Source organism: Leucopleurus acutus (genome assembly GCF_964270905.1).
Source record: "Leucopleurus acutus genome assembly, chromosome: 2".
Lineage (NCBI taxonomy): Eukaryota > Metazoa > Chordata > Mammalia > Artiodactyla > Delphinidae > Leucopleurus > Leucopleurus acutus.
The window spans coordinates 25,471,132-25,489,149 of record NC_139143.1 but is presented as its reverse complement, the minus strand read 5'-3'; the positions used below and the strand labels follow the sequence as shown (position 1 = coordinate 25,489,149).

General features: G+C 37.3%; 1 protein-coding gene across 2 annotated transcripts in view; it reads right to left on the bottom strand.

Annotated features, from left to right (window-relative positions):
- The window catches only part of SMYD3 (SET and MYND domain containing 3), a 708,690-nt gene that overhangs the window by 504,192 nt on the left and 186,480 nt on the right, over positions 1–18,018 (bottom strand). The window contains exons 3-5 of one of the 2 annotated variants that reach the window (XM_082833475.1): positions 8,264–8,371; positions 6,606–6,663; positions 4,577–4,713 (exon numbers count right to left, since the gene is read on the bottom strand). In XM_082833475.1, coding sequence (XP_082689601.1) covers positions 4,577–4,713; positions 6,606–6,663; positions 8,264–8,371 — 303 coding nt within the window. The remainder of the gene's footprint in view (positions 1–4,576; positions 4,714–6,605; positions 6,664–8,263; positions 8,372–18,018) is intronic. The other variant, XM_082833476.1, reaches the window with a different exon arrangement.

Below are 18,018 nucleotides of genomic sequence, written 5' to 3'. Positions count from 1 at the left end.
CTCACTTTAATCTGTAAATATTATTATTATTATTCCCATTTACAGATGAGGAAATTGAGGTTGAGAGAATTTCACTCACTTGTCTGAACAAGCAACTTAGCCATCATACTACTGTTCAACCTCCCATTTAAATTTGCCCTCTAACTGTAATTGTGTCACCTTTTAAAGTTTATAGTCATCATTATTTGTATATACATTCTCTATATTTGTAGCAAATGTTTCAAACTCTATCAACAGATTGAACCACGGGAGTTGTCTTGCCAAGCTAAATCCATTTTGAAATCTAACCAGAAATCTTATTTCAAAATAGAAATGGAAGGAAAAAAAGTTGGGGAGTGGGAAGGAGGAGGGGCCTGTGGAGATGGAAACATACATCTTCCCTGCTCTAAACAATCTGAAAAAGAGCCAGCAGAGATGAGTCTGGCCTCTATTTTTGATGAATATACAAATAGTCACGCGCCTCCACCGTGCTCACTAACAAGTATCCCCAGTACATCTCCCACCCTTTGGCCACCTTCATTATTGTCAGCGGTGAACCACCACTTTCCTCATACCGTACGCTTTTATTTCCATTCAGCCACACCCCCAAGTAACATACAATCTAAGTTAAAAAAAAAAAACTTATGCAAATAAAGCTTCAAGCAAATCACTCCCACGTTTCCATCCAACCAGATCATCACTCTGCAGCTCGCCAGCTGTAGAAATTCTAGAGGTACTACTACCCTCGCTAATTTTCTCTTACTACCTAAAGCAAAACAAACATTTTAAGCATCACGCTTTCATTCAAACTCTTTTTGTAATCACTAAATATAACTGAAACATGTATTCCACTGGTAACAACTGCCTTTTCAAATCTTCTCCATAGGAAGTCAACATATTTTTCTTACCCGGGGGTTAGAGGAGTTAGTACCCCCTCGCTCCCCACAAGTATTTCTAGACCATTCTCTATAATTGTTTCCCAACACCATCTTCTCTTCTGAAATTCATGCCATTAATTTCTGCTTCCTATGTGAAGTCCTCCTTGATCTCCTCCCCTAGAAAAATTTCTTCTTCCTACTTAACTTTTACAACCAGGCAATAAGTTCAGAAGTCGACAGGATATTTTATACAGTAAAGTACTATCTCTAAATCCCAAATGCCAGTTGCTCTGTGTGTGTGTGTGAATGTGGGGATGGGTAGTGGGAGGCTAATACTGGTAACCAGGAAGTGGAGAAAAAAGGAACACTTGGAAATATAACTGGAAAAAAGGCTACACAATAATGTGTTCAGAGTAGTGAAGGGGGACGGGGGGAAATTTTCCAAGCAAAACCAAGTCCTGAGCAACAGAAGCACAAGAGGCACTAAGAACCTAGTCCAACAGGAAATATACACTATCTTTCAACAGAAAACCCCAGAGTGTTCAAAATACAAATTGCTAACTTTTGAGGAATTCATCATGGTCTTCTACGAGAAAAAGCTATCAGCTCAGCAGAGAAGAAATTTGCTCTCAGGACTAAGAACCTTCTCATCCTCCACCAACCCCTTTCCTTTCCAGGCAGTACAAGTTTGATAAATATATGCACATCCCCAAGTAAAACTTTTGACTTACTGAGGTTCTTTGCCTTGGTAGATAATTTTCAGAGTTAGAATTAACCATGTATTTTGATAACCCTGGACAAGAGTGCTTGCTGCAAACAAAAACAAAACAAAACTTGCATAATTTGATCAGTGAATTCACTAACAGACACCTCTCTCAGGAGGCCAAGAGGCCTGATAGCAAAAGAGTAATTGTAAGGAATGTTTGGAAACCCAAATAAAGGAAAAGAACATCTGTGTGACATCTATCAGATATAAAACAAGTCTGAAAAGTATTGAAACCAAGTGATGGAAACATGAGGGTTCATTAGAATTGTCTCTCTACTTTTGTGTGTGTTTGGAAAAGTCCATAATCAAAGATTCAAAAAAATTAAGATAGAAACAAATCAGCAAAAGCTCTCAGAATTCCTCTTGTCTTAAATGACAATGAGAGGAGCCAAAACACAAGCTTCGCATGTCTAATACCTGCACAGAACCTGCATGAACATAAGTGAGTGGGAGGAAAAGCAAAACATAAAACAGGCTTTTCTTTTTGAGGCCAGGTGAAGCCAGCTTTCTTTGAAGCGTAAATTAAAAAGTTAGTTCCTGAAGGTGGGAAAGGCAGGTCAGCATAGAACCACTCCTGACAGACTGTACAGGTAGGTGCAGCAAAAGAAAGCAGCACTCTCTGAAGTGCCCATTTCTTCTCTTTGATTAATTCTATGCCAGTAAGATGGGGCGGGGGCAGTAGATAGGGATAAAATTCCCTGTCCAGCATTCTCCACCCACTTCCAACGCATTTGTCATGATCAGCGTCATCACACACTCGCAAAGTTATAAGCTCAGTGGCTCATCCCTAAGCTTTGCAGGACACTGATTAGCTTAATTTAAGACTATCCTATTCTTTTAAAAAATGAAGGACAAGGAGGGGGACGGGTGGAGGAGGGGAGAAGGAGGAGAGTTTTCTCTTTTAAGCACAAATGTATAAGCAGAAAAATAACTACAGTCTATAAAATATAAACAAAACTTTTACAAGGAAGTACAGGAGCCATAGGTTAATGCTGCTTTCCTCTGATTATTAACCTCTATTTTAAGGCAGAAATCACAGCTCTGAGTCCAATTCCCCCATACACCACAAAAATGTATACGTTTTACTTTTGCAGCAACAACAAATATAAGTATGTGGGGAGAAGGAAAGCACGTTATTAAAATTCTGTCTGCTTAATCATAATGACAGAATTTCCCCCTACACAGCACAGAGAAAAGTTCATTGTAAGATACATGAGATTAAAATTATTTTAAAAGAAACAAGAGAAATAAGATAGTAATTTACAATTTACATTAAGCAAAGAAAGTATTTTTAATTCGTTATTATGAACACTAATAACTCCAGTAATTAGCACTTGAACATTTTTCAACAACAGGAAACACCAGAAATGAAGTTACAGTCATCATAAGGTATATTTTTATCTTTCAGTAGGTGTTACATTGTATAGCATGTAACATCAAAAGAGCTTGTATGCACTGTATACGCAGCGTTACTATAGGTTGTAATTTTCAGAAGCTTATGAAATAAACATGAGAAACTTCTCAGATGCATTATAAACAACACTTACATTTTGAAATCAATTTTAATTAATAGACAAACCAGAATGTAATGCTAAGATGATATTATCGGAAAATCATAAGAGCATACCTGAAAGAATAAAACTACATTTGGGAAAAACAAGAATAAATCTGTAGCAATCACACTAATCACATTTAAATTCTTAGAAAATAAGCAGGTTATAAAACATACTTTAAAAATATTCACAAGATAAGTATATCATTGGATGTGTGCATATAAATTGTAAAATTGACAAAATCACCCTCAAATGTAAAATTTTACTTATTATTAAAAATATGATCAATATTTAAACAAATCCAAACACACAGTATGAGAAAGTAAGGACGGCAAACACATGATAATAACAAAGGATATACTGGTTCCTTTGTCCCTATCCTAGGGTAGATATCAAGAATCAATCAGGGACTTCCCTGGTGGCACACTGGTTAAGAATCCGCCTGCCAATGCAGGGGACACGGGTCCGAGCCCTGGTCCGGGAAGATCCCATATGCTGCAGAGCAACTAAGCCCGTGCACCACAACTACTGAACCGGCACTCTAGAGCCCGTGAGCTACAACTACTGAGCCCACGTGCCACAACTACTGAAGCCCACACACCTAGAGCCCGTGCTCTGCAACAAGAGAAGCCACTGCAATGAGAAGCCCATGTACCACAACAAAGAGTAGCCCCTGCTTGCTGCAACTAGAGAAAGCCACACACAGCAACAAAGACCCAAGACAGCCAAAAGTAAATAAATGAATAAATAAATTATAAAAGAAAAAGAATCAATCAGTGCATTCTTTCTCTCTGGACCCAAACAAACCCTCAGAAGCACTTCCAAAAAGAGCACTCAGGTACCCATTACCAAGAGACCACAATGAAATATTAAATTTTACCTATTTTCTATCCCTAATCTAAGATTTTCATGACTTAAAACATTTAAACAAATGTTTTGGCAATTTGGGCAATTATTTTAAAATCAGAAATGGTTATATTTTCATATCATTTAAAATTCACTTAATCAAGAAATGGATTCCAATGATTTCTTTCACTTCAAGGAAGGTTCCATTGCTGAAACAACCACCACAAAACGGAATGGACTCAATGGCAAACTTAAATCCATTCATAAAAAATAATGGAATATGTTACTTTCTTTTGAGAAAAGAAAGCACACTCCTTTGAGGGTGTGCCTTGAGAGCTGACAATGAACATACTTGGGCCATTAGTAAGAATACTGATAAAGCAGAAAAAATAATACTCTTTTCAATATAAGCAATACATTCTCCCATTCTCTACTCAGTAAAGCAGGGGACTGATAAAGGCATGAAGGGTCCTGGATTTTCACGGATCAACAACGATATAAGGAGTAAAGGGTTGATTTATGGCATTAGCAAAGATACCAAAGTTAACACTTACTTTTGCAAAGGCTTCAAAAATGTCAAAGGAAGGTGGCAGCTGAGAAGCATCCTGTATCTCTTCTCTCATGAAGTGTTGAAATGTCAATACAAGTTGCCTGAGGCCCTCTTTCTTATCTTCAGTCAGTTTGTTAATATCTTTTTTAAAGATAAAATAAATAGTACAATCACACAGTGAACTTTCAATGGATAATTTTCAGGTGTTCAATGGTAGCTGTTAAGGCAGATATTTCCTACCCAGATTCCATTCTGACAGAGATCAAATGCATCTTTTTATTTTTTGACAACTACAAATCATTATCATACATTATCAATCAAATTCTGCCAAACGTTATCTACAAAATAAGATCAAACACCTAGCAAAACAAAATAAATATACACACTGATGAAAAAACATTAAAACCAAAATCAGTAATGATGTGTGTTAGCAGATTTTCTACATCCTCCTGCACACATGTTCAAACCACCATACATGCTTATTTAGTTAGTGAATTTAAGTAGACTTTTCCATGAAACAATTTACAACCAGGTCATAACTAACTGATAAACAGTATCATCTCAAAGACAAAAAAAAACAGAAAGCAAGAACTGAAAAGTTCAGTTAAATTAAGTTCAAATTGGTGAAATTGGTCAAGTAGAAAGTACATCGAGAAAAAAACATGAATCAACCAAAGAAATCTCATTTTCAAGTTCTTTTCAGGTTGAATAATAAACAAAATATGATACTGCTTCAACCCAAACAGAAGGAGAAAGTTCCAAAGCCAATATCACCTCTTTAAAAACTCAGTTTCATTCATACCACAAAGGGGTGTGAGGACTAGGAGTGCACAGTTGAATTAATAACGTTTGAGAGCGCTTCACTTAAGGCAGCGTGTATGACACTGCTACTGAGCAGGGCTAATGTTCATAGTAAAACTCACTGCAAGAGATGTTATTTACCTAGCAGTAATATAAGAAGAAAAAAATGGGGCTTCCCTGGTGGCGCAGTGGTTGACAGTCCGCCTGCCGATGCAGGGGACATGGGTTCGTGCCCCGGTCCGGGAAGATCCCACATGCCGCAGAGCAGCTGGGCCCATGAGCCATGGCCGCTGAGCCTGCGCGTCCGGAGCCTGTGCTCCGCAACGGGAGAGGCCACAGCAGTGAGAGGCCCGCGTACCGCAAAAAAAAAAAAAAAAAAAAAAGAAGAAGAAAAAAATGACTAGTTCTCTATTAAATCTTGAAAAGATAGATCAAGATGAAACTACAGCACAACTCTGTTGCTCATGTCAGGTCTACATATTTTCTTTAAATTACTTGTTCAACAGAATAAATTAACCCAATGATTCCTTAAATAATAATTTATTATCATTGGCACTTAGGATTCCATAACCATAAATCCATACTAGATGATTTTATTTGTCTCCATCTAGAAATGTTAAACTGTGTAGCACATTTACTCCATGAGCTCTTGCTACTTTTGACTTAAAAGTCATTTACAACTTCAACAAAGAGGATCTGTGATCTGTGCCAATAGAAAGAAACATAAACCCTACGTTCACTTCACACTCAGATTTGCAAAGCCTCTCAGTATTAAGGAGGTTGGCCACCACCATGGTAGTTCAGGAGAAGAACAACGCTCAGTGATGTCAGAGAGCCTAAGTCATCGGTACTTTCTACTTTCCTTATTATCTAAATGTTCCCTGGAGCCCCCATTCACATTACTGTTCCCTAACATCAAAAAGAAACCAAGAGTAGGAAAAAGGGAAAGAGGAGGAAAAACAGAAGTAAAATGTATTCTGCTAGCTGGACAGAGGGTTATACTCCCCTCACTGCCTATCTTGGACACCTCTATGGCACCTCACAAACTCCTATAGGGCCAAAGCTACCCTAGAATAAATTAAATAAGCTAATGTGTCTATATAAAAGCATGAAAAGGTTTGCTGCCTCACATAATAAAGAGACAGAAAAACAAAGTTTAAAAAAAAAAAAGGCAACTCATCAGCTCAGCAAATAAATGATAGAACTTAAGATGCTGATAGAGAATCACTTACTTGACTCCAGATCATAAAATGAGTAAAGTTTCTCCGATTCAGAGGGTGTTTCTTCCATCTATGAAGAAAGGGGGAAAACACCAAAAACGATTTCAAGTGCTCCAATATATAAATGAATATGTTTGCATATCTTTAAATATTCAAATGGAAGTCCGTTAAAAAGATAATTTTCTATATTATCCTTCTCATCATTCTTAGAGTTAAATTATTCAATCAGTCACAACTTTAAAATCTGTGTTGCAACTTGACCCACCAATTTAATTTCCAAACACAAAATTCTTTTACAAGAAGTTTCCATTCTTTTCTTTTTTTCCCCAACTCTACCACAGACTTGTATCACTGTAAGGAATTTACTACTAATTATTATAGAAAAGCAAAGATGGATGAATAAAAATAAGAGTTTATTACAAACTGCAACCTTGGGCACGTTACTTAAACTTGAGGTGTCAATTTCCTTATGTGAAACACAGGAGTAATAATAGCACTGAGTTGCTGTGGGATGAAATAAGGTATATCTTGTAAAGCAATTAGCACAGGGCCTAGAAATAGTTAAGTGCTCAACAGAAAGTAGCTATCATTACAGTTAGTTTCTATTAAATTCTGATTCCATAGGTCGGGGTGAAGACTGAGAACTAGAGCCCTGGGTGATTCTGAAGCAACCCATTTCTGCTCTAACAGTGGTTCTCTATCTATTCAATACTAATAAAGCAAAAAAAAAGTTCAGACTCAAATATAATATTATTATACTTTTAATATCCAGTGATTAAAGAAACGCATAATGACAAAGTTGCTCTGAATTTATTAAAGCTCTGAAATAAATTTGTGTATTTTAGTTCAACACAATATGTACATTTAAAAATAGCAGTAAGTATATGTGACAGATGTTGTATATTCAGTCCAAAGACAATGCCAATTTGGCATTCTAAATCCATTTTTCTTTTAGTAAAGATGTAGTTGATATATAACATGGCACCAGTTTTAGGTATATACTTTTACATTCCTAAATTCCTCTGTGAAATTTTATTGCCAAAAGAAGTTAACAGACAACAGGACACAAGAGAGCTGAAGCCTGCAATAAAGAGATATTCATTCTAAAGCCTGGCAAAAAAAAAAAAAAAAAAAAAAAAAACCCAAAACTGGAAGGTGTCGCCAGAGGGGGATTTCAGGGAATCCACTAGCTGCTTTGGCAGAGTAGGGAAAGGGACTGGAGAAACAATTTCAGTGAATGTTGGCTTAAAAAAAAAAGAAAAGAGAAAAAGATAAGTACCCTTCCTTGTAAGATTAATTATCATCTAATTAAAATCTCACTTGAAGAGGCAACCAAAAGAATTATATACTTGCCCTGTGCATTAGTTCTCAGTAGAAAAGTAACAAAGGCAATGTAACAGGCACCACTAACATCTCATGTCCCAAACATAGGACTTTAGGTTTCTATTCACAGGAGATCACACACAGGGTCTTCAAAGAGGGACGGTGCACTTCATCACTGCTGTGATTAATAGAAAAACAACAAGTCTTGTCTTAAGACACTCCCTGGAATAATCCACCTTCTACCTTAACATGGATTTAAATTCAGTCTTAAATATGAATAATACATGCAATTGCAAGCGCTTATGCTAAATTAAAACCCAAGCATATTTCACAAGTTTTATACTCACAAGTTTGAAAACAACTCTGCCGAGAAGTCGGACAGAGTCGGGAGGATATCTGGGTTTGCAGCTTTTCAGGCATTTGCATTCTCGCTTGTGGTCCTGCCAAGCTTTTTTCTGTTAAGACAAGAGTGAGGAGGGCATATAAGACATAAAAATTTAACTTTCATTTACACTGGTTTTGAATGTTGTGAGTCATCAACATTAATTTCAACAGCCTAAATATAACTGCAAATAGAAAATGAAAGCAATATTCTAATACTATTAATGATCCAGGATTCAGTATGCAATTACCAGGCATGGACATCAAGAACTTCCATTTCACCTCTGTCCTTCAATTTGTCCCTTGGTTGTTACCTAACTGGTAGAGTCCAAAGAAAGAATCATTACGTCTTTCTTAATAATTTATAAGATAGCCTTTTAGGTGATTAAATAGGATTCAATAATAGACAGTGATTTTGAATACAAAAAGAAAATATCACTCCAAATTAGAAAACAAAACACATGGTTCAAAAAAATCAAAACAGGGCTGATAGCTTTCTGAATTTCTGCGCTATTACAGTAAGTATAGAAATATCAGGAGGGCTAACATAAAAAATAGAAACGCTTTTTGTTTTTTTAAGACAAGATAGAAAGGGGTTATTAGCTAAAATGACCAAATGCCATTTTTACCCAGGACCATCTTGGTTTACTTATGTTGTACTGGCCTAATTATTAATACTGTCCCTTTCCATTCTGAAAAGTGTGGTTTGGATGATAAATTATATAGTCACTTTTCCCAGGATCCTAGCCATGTGCTAGTGGGGCTGAAGAGACCACAGAGCCAGTCACCAATCTCGCAACACTAGGAATAAGAGGACTAAATGGATGGACATTATCCTTGAGTCTGATGTCAGAAATGCCATGACTCCCCTTACATGGGATTACTTCTATATGGAAATAAAATCCAGAGTATCCAATATTTAACCCTGGCAAGTGGAAGACAGCTAAACCAAATATCTAGTATGTTCTTTTCCAAATGAGAGCTGGAAGTTCAATCACTCCCAAATTCTGTGCCTATAAAATCTCCATAGAAGAGGTTTCTCTTTTCCACTTACAGCACAACATGCAGCACAACCAAGACAGTAGCTGCAGCTACTTTGAAACTGTGACTCAGATTCAAGTTCAAGACAGCATTTTGCTCAGAAAGACTGCCTGTGTCAGGTTGCTGGGTGAAGGCGTGGTTTGTCTGCTGCTATTTCCTTGTAAACCAAATCTTGGAGACACTGTTTACAAGGGGTACTTCTTTTATCAACTCTATTCACAGTTGCCTCATTTCATTCCTTCATATCCACTATGGCAATGCTCTTAATGTGATTTTTTTTTTTTTAGTGTTTATACTTTACTCATTTCTAAATAAAACTGAGTTGCTTTCAAAGTAAAGATGAGTATGAAATAAGGTTGTAAAATTAGAAACAGAAAATGTAAAAATTATGGGAAAAAAAAGTCCTCTAGCATTTACTTAGCATTCTACAGTGTTAGACACATGACTAAGCAATTAAAAAATATTTTATTTGATTTTCACAATAATCCAAATGGTAGATACTGTCATCCTTATATTAAAGGTGAAAAAAGTAAGGCTCAAGAGCTGGGATCTAACTACCAAGCTACATAAATATAAAGGGGGAGAGTATAAATTCTTAGCTAAACAGGAGAACTAAGCAATTATCGTGCTTGTGTGCAACAATTATTTGAGCTGCCTCACAGGCAAGGCAAAAAGAAAGCATAATGGCTTAAGTAATTCTCATCTTTATCATATACATAATTCTTTATCATATATAATTCTTATTATATATATATAATTCTTATATATTACATATATAATATATAATTCTCATGTATATCAGAAGGAACAAATATGGTTGAAAGATAAAGGACAAACTAGGAAAAGAAAATTTTAAATATGTATGTAGATAGTGTTAACTGTCACCAAAATACAAAGAGGTCTTATAAAATAACTAAGAAAAGGGTGAATGTTTCCATAAAAATAGTAAAAAAAAGTGAAGGACATGAAGAGAAAATTCATGCTTAAAAAAGAAATGCCAAAAACTAAAAACCAAACAAGTGATCAAAGAAATGTTAACAGAAACAAGATAACATAGGTGACTCATTAGTATAGCAAAGATAAATGAAAATATTAATTCAGAAGTCTCTAGGGTGTAGGGAAGTGGGGACTTTCTAACCTTGTCCTTGGAATCATAAGTTTCCCTAATCTTTCTGATGGGTGTTTGGTAGTAAATATCAGGATTTTCAACGTGCATTTTGCTGGCACAGAAATAATATTTATAATGCAATTAATCCTAGTTTAAATGATGTACATAAATAAGCTTAAGAATGCTCATTGTAGATTTGCTAAAATACTGGAAATTGGCAATAATTTTCCAGCTTTTTCTATAAGAAAAAGCTACTTTTGTTTTTCTCTTTATACTTTCCCAATACTGTTATCTTTGACTAATATCATGTATTATATTTATAAATAAAAGCAAAACATAATTATCTTTCTTATATCTAATAACTGTGATTCGGGGAGAAGCATTTTTATATGAAAAAGAAAGCAAAATCACGGTTACTAAACAACTTTTTTTTTTTTTTTTTGCGGTACGCGGGCCTCTCACTGTCGTGGCCTCTCCCGTTGCGGAGCACAGGCTCCGGACGCGCAGGCTCAGCGGCCATGGCTCACGCGCCCAGCCGCTCCGAGGCACGTGGGATCCTCCTGGACCGGGGCACGAACCCGTATCCCCTGCATCGGCAGGGGGACCTTCAACCACTGCGCTACCAGGGAAGCCCTAATAAACAACTTTTTAACGTTTGTTTATTTTGGAAAACCTGGTTGTAACTCAAAAAATCTTTTAAATGTATTAATTTTTAAATGTTAAAAAAATGCTTCAGTGAATTCTTTTGTAATTTGTAACGCAAAGACTTAGTAAACTTTTATCAATTTTTAAATATTATTTTATTTTTAGCTTTGTTTATGTCTGTTTTTCTTAAATAAGTATACTACCAACTAGGCGCAGCATGCGTGTAACAGGTGTTCAATAGATATCTGGTGATTTATTCTAAAATCAGTACCATTTAGGAGATACAATTTACTATATATTTACCTGTTTATTTGAAATTAAGGCCATGCAAAAAGGTCAGGAAAATCCCTAGCAATTCTTGCTTTGGCCAGTCTGAGACGGTTCTGATTGCTTAATTATGAAAGGAGAAGATTGATGAGATGTTACAATAGAAAGAGAAAATCCATTTATTTCTTCTTTCTTACACAAAATAACCTTTACACTATTATTGTAACATTTCCCTCCCTGCCTTGGATACAAAGCCACTACAGCTCAATAACCCATTTAAATACTATTTAACATTGAATTTTAGTTGGATTAAATACTCATTTTAGGGCAGCTTATTATTTTATGGGATGGAATGTGGGAAGGATCAATACATATTAAATACAGTTTCAGTAAAACACATCTAATTCACAATCAGGGCTCACTAGACGTTTATTCTGTAAGAGGACTGGATTCATTCATATCTAAGGTAACCTCTCAAGGATAAAAATCTATGATTCTGTAATCCCCATTCATAACAAATAATCTGAATTATGTCAAAAAGGCTTGAAACCTCCCCATGTTAGGCTTACAGAGAACTGAAAATTTGGAATGGTATTTTCCTCAGATTTGGGGATATTTAGAAGAAATTGCCTTAAAATATGTAAAAAAGAAACGAATTCTTTTAAGCCAGCTTATTCAACAAGCTCATTTTGTGACTAATAACCACTATTAATTGAACATTTTCTATGTGAAATATTGTCATGATTTTTTTTAACCACATGTTCATGACTCATTCCGCTCTCAATCAATCATCTACAGAGGTCTGCTATAGGCAAAACTTAGGATAGTTGAGCTGCCATGCAACTTGCAGGAAAGAAAAGAGACCCAACAGTTTTCCATTCACTTACAGGCTGCTTAATAGCAAATAGATAATATCTTCTGTATGCGTCAAATGTAGTACACTAGTGAATTACAGGTTGACAGATGCATGAAGACCTGAAAAGCTGGAATCTGGGAAAAGAAAACTGGAAAGCTAAGCACGCTGGCTAACAAGCTATAGTTGACTGACAGGTATTGATTAAAATCTTGCGGTAAAATCTCCTTAGAGCACACTAGAGACCTAGTGATAGACATTAGACTTAGCACTTTAAAAGCTTTCTGGATGCTGTAACAAACGTAGAACAAGAGTGCCTCCCCACTAGCCTTAATCAAATTAGACCGATAGGGCCAAATATAAAGACAGAATAAGGCAGGAGGATGGTCATAGGGCAAGAAGTTGACAAAAGAAACAAGAATAAAGTATTACTCCTTAGGAAAATGGGAATTACACTTTCTTGGTTAATTGACGAACCTTATAATAAATAAAAACATTAGAGTCCCAAAGTAAGTCAATCTAGTACAAGGTTCACGTCAAATCCATTTTGCCACTTGTTTCTGTAAAGTTTTATTGAAACATAGTCAATTCATGGTATTACACTCACTAATTTCACACTATGACAACAGAGTTGAATAGTTATGACAAATCCTATGGCCCACAAAGCCTAACATGTTTATTATCTGGCCCTCTACCGAAAAAGCTTGCCAATCTCTGATCTAGTGAGAGGTCATATCAAGATGGAATGACCTAATTGATACATTTTAGCTGGAAGGGCAAAATAAATCATTCACCTCTAAGGACTTCTTTGAAAGAAACTTCCATGCTAGATTGATCAAAATGTCAACGCCGAGTTCTAGTGGAACATGGCAGATGGGGCACATGCATTTCATCTCCCCAACACAAGTAATTATCAGGTTTTTAACTCCCAAAGTGAACCAGAAGGGCCATCAATGGATGAGGTGTTTAACCTCATTTCCATTAAGTCAGAAAGTCGGGGTAAGAGAACAGGCTACAGAAACAGGGCAAAGGAGGCCGCCTCAAAGTGGCAGGTAACTTTGGAGGCAGTTACCTGCAAAGTCTTTGACTCCTGCCAAACAGAACTCCAACAAGAATTTAGAATTGAAGACTACGTATGGGACAGAGAATGGGATTGAAAAGTGACTGAAAAAGAGACAGTGAACCAGAAGTCTGTATACCACAGGGTCCCAAAACACCTTCTTACTATTGGCACGATTTTGAGTAAGCAGTGGAGTGTTAAAATGGAGACTCTAGCTGAATGTAACGCTAAGAATATCACTGATCTAGACCATTTCTTCAGCCTTCTGTTTGGTCTTCCCTCCCCAATGCTTACCATCTTATAATGGTTCCCTCAAACAGCAGTCTCATTCTTTGAGTGGCTGAAAGGTTGTGAACACTTTATTACAGAGGAAGAAGTAAGAACTATGCATACTTAATGGCTCTGCAGTGAGCAATATTTTTTAAGGAATGTATTGAGATATAAATCACATTACAATAAAATGGACCCATTTTAAGAGTATAGTTTTATGTAACCAACACCAAAATTAAGATATAGATTGTCATTACTCCCACAAATTCCTTTGTGGGCCTTTACTTTCAACCCCTCAATCCCTGGCAACCAGTAATCTGGTCTCCATCATTACAGACTAGTTGTGCCTGTCCCAGAACAGTACTACTTCTTTCTATCTGGCTTTATTTCCTCCATATAATGTTTCTGAGATTCACTCATGTTGCTGTATATATCAATAGTTCTCTTTTATGGCTGAGTAATAGTAAATTGTGGGTGTATCTATGTGTGTATACACACACACACACACACACACACACACACACACACTACCTAGGAGTAGAATTGATGGGTTAGTTGGTAATTGCACATTTAACACTTTTAGAAACTACCAAACTTTTCCAAAGCAGTTGTAACATATCACATTCCCACCAGCAGAGTATGAGGTTCCAGTTGTTCTTCCTTGTATGCACTTGGTATAGTCAGTCTTTCTCATTTTAGCCTTTCTAGTGGGTATGTAATTGTATCTCATTGTGGTTTTCATTTTCATTTCTCTGATGACTAATGATGTTAAGCATCTTCTACTGTATATCTTACTGAAGGGTCTATTCAAAGCTTTTGTCCATTTTACTGGATAATCTTACTACTGAATTGTAAGCACTGTTTAAAAATTATGGATACAACCCTTTGGTTGGATATATATGCATTACAAATATTTTCCCCAGCCTGTGGTTTGTCTTTTCATTTTCTTAGTCATGCCTTCAAAGAGCAGAAGGGTTCAACTTTGCTAAAGTTCACTTTATCAATGTCTTGTATAGTGAGTGCTTTCTGTGTCCAGCCTGAGAAACTTGACCTACCCCGGGTCCAAAGATTTTCTCCTAAGTTTTCTTCTAAAAGTTTTAGAGCTTTAGCTTTTAAGTCTGTAATCTATTATGAGACTTTGGTGGGGGAAAACTGTATTTATATCATTTCTTTTCCATGTGCATATCTATCACAATTTGTTGAAAACACTATCCTTTCAACATTGAATTACCTTGGCACCTCTGTAGAAAATCAACTGGCTATACATGTGTGGGGTTGCATTTATATTTTTTAAATTTTCTGTATATTATGATAGTATGACATCTTAAAAACCTTTCTGGCTGGAAAGAGAGACTGCCTATCCCAGAGCTAGGCAATTCTTAGAGACAGCAAAAGGCTCAGCAGGGAGCATGCCTTTGATATGCAAACTAACCAATCCAGAGCCCTACCTCCCTCCATCAGCTTTAAAATTCATAGAGCCAGGTACCAGGAATGGAGAGGCCACTCCTATAGCTCAAAGCCCTCTGGAATTATTCAAATTAGCCAATCCTAAACTGTTTACCTTACCCTGCCTTGCCTTTCCTGAGGAAACCTTTTTTTTTTTTTAAGTTTTATTGGAGTATAGTTGCTTTACAATGTTGTGTTAGTTTCTACTGTACAGCAAAGTGAATAAGCTATAGGTATACATATATCCCCTATTTTTGGGATTTCCTTCCCATTTAGGTCACCACAGAGCATTGCGTAGAGTTCCCTGTGCTATACAGTAGGTTCTCATTAGTTATCTATTTTATACATAGTATCAATAGTATATATATGTCAATCCCAATCTCCCAACTCATCCCACCCCCCCCCTTTGTTCTCTACGTCTGTGTCTCTATTTCTGTTTTGTAAATAAGATCGTCTATTCCAATTTTTTCAGATTCCACATGTATGCGTTAATATACGATGTTGGTTTTTCTCTTTCTGACTTACTTCACTCTGTATGACAGTCTCAAGGTCCATCCACGTCTCTACAAATGACCCAATTTCGTTCCTTTTTATGGCTGAGTAATCCTGCGGAAACCTTAATAAAGGCTCTAGCCTCAGTTTTCCCCTTTCTCCTCCTTTCTGCCTCCAGACCACCCTGAGGCTTCCCGCACACGATGCTGTGTGGCAATCCATCGCTCCTGTTTCTAGGATCTCTGAGGGTAATAAACTTTTTCCTGAGTCTCTCTGAGCCGTCTCTTGTGGCCATAGCTAACTATCACATAAAAGAAAACAGAACAGGGCCAATTTCTAGACTCTCTATTCCAGGGGTCCCCAGCCCCCGGGCCGTGGACCGGCACCAGTCCACAGCCTGTTAAGAACCGAGACGCACAGCAGGAGGTGAGCGGGGGGGGGGGGCGAGCGAGCGAAGCTTCATCTGCCACTCCCCATCGCTCCCCACCGCTCACATTACTGCCTGCACCACCCCCCAACCCCATCCATGGAAAAACTGTCTTCCACGAAACCAGGCCCTGGTGCCAAAAAGGTTGGGGACCGTCGCTCTATTCTATTCATTGCTCTATACGCCTATCCTAACACCACTGTCTTCATTACTGTAGCTTTAGAGTAAGTGTTTAAATCAAGTGGTCTAAGTCCTCCAACTTTGCTCTTCTTCTACATAAGGGACTCAGTTTCTAAGTCTTTTGCATTTCCACATAAATTTCAGTCAGCTTATCCATCCGTGGGACTTTAAATGGGACTGCATTGAATCTGAATCTAGAAAGTGATATTTTAAAAATCACTTATGACTTTTTACTGATTTTGAATTTTTAAAATCATTACGCGGGACTTAGTTTTGTGTTCTAGAACAGCATGTAAATATCACTAACCTTGACAATATAAAAGTAAAGGTACAGCTGGCAAATTATGGAAAGTAGAGTGATAAGAGAGGAAAGAGTGGGAATACTAATATCTTCACCTTAAAGGTAGGGAATCAAAAGATACGATCTACAATTGATAAACACAGATGGAGGCTTGCACATATTGTTTAAAGTTACAGACATGAGAAAAGGAAATTGAACCTAATAGACATACAGCAGTTATTGCAAATCTAACACAGCCAAAGCAGATTTTTCCCACCCAAAACTGGGTCTATTACGCTATTACATGGGGGTCTTGTCTTCCCCATGTCAGTAAATGGAATCATCATCTACCCAATTGCTAAAGCCAAAAACCAAGGAGTCATTCTTTTTTTTTTCTTTTTTCGGCCATACTACGCAGCTTGTGGTATCTTAGCTCCCCAACCAGGGATCAAACCCACACCCCTTGCATTGGAAGCGCAGAGTCTTAACCACTGGACAGCCAGGAAAGTGCCCAAGGAGTCATTCTTGATTCTTCTCTTTCCCTCCCCATCCCCATATTCATTCTTCTTACATTTTTTCATGCGGTCCCAGCCCCCATTCTGAGCAAGTATATCCAGTTGCCTATTCAACATCTCCATGTATACGTTTAATAGGCACAAACTAAAAATTTGTAAATTAGAATTCTCTTCTCAGAACCTACTCTTCAATAAGATTTCTTTAAGTCACTAAATAGCACCATCATTCACCCAAAGTTGCTGAGGGCAGAAACTTAAAAGTTCTATCTCTGGGACTTCCCTGGTAGTCCAGTGGGTAAGACTCTGCGCTCCCAATGCAGGGGGCCCGGGTTCGATCCCTGGTCAGGGAACTAGATCCTGCATGCATGCTGAAACTAAAGAGTTCGCACGCTGTGACTAAGAGTCCGCATGCCGAAACTAAAAAAAGAGCACACATGCCGCAACTAAGACCCGGCGCGGCCTAAGTAAATAAATAAATATTAAATGGAACTCCATTTTAAAAAAAGTTCTATCTCTGACTTTTTGTCTCACCTCTTACATCTAATCTATTAGCAAACTCTTTCAGTTACACCTGCAAAATACATCTCAAATCCAATAATTTATTACCACCTCTACTGCTACCACTCTAATCCAAGCCATCAGAGCTCTTGACTAGATCAGTGCCTGCATATGCTGAGTTCTCAACTTGAATGAATGAATGCAACCATGAGCAAATTCAGTCAGTTCTTCCTTCAAAAGATACCCCAAATCTAACCAATTCTTTTTGCTGTTGCTACTCTAGTCCTAGCCACCATTATATGGCAACCAGACTAGTGTAACAACCTCCTAACTGGTTTCTCAGCCTCTATCCTTGCCCTCCTATAACCTATCCCCACAGCAGTCAGGAAAATTCCTTTAAAATCTCAGACCATAATACTGATGCCCCCTCCCCTTCCTGGAACCCTACAATAGCAGCCCATCACACATGGAACAAAATGTTTATTTTTAGCCATAGTACACAATGACCTCATAACCTGGCCCCTCCTATCTCTCTAATCTATCTCCTACAACTCTCTTTGTTGCTTACTCTGGTCCACCATACTGGCCTTCTTGTCCTTCAGTGAACACACCATATTCATTCCTGCTTTTACATGTGAT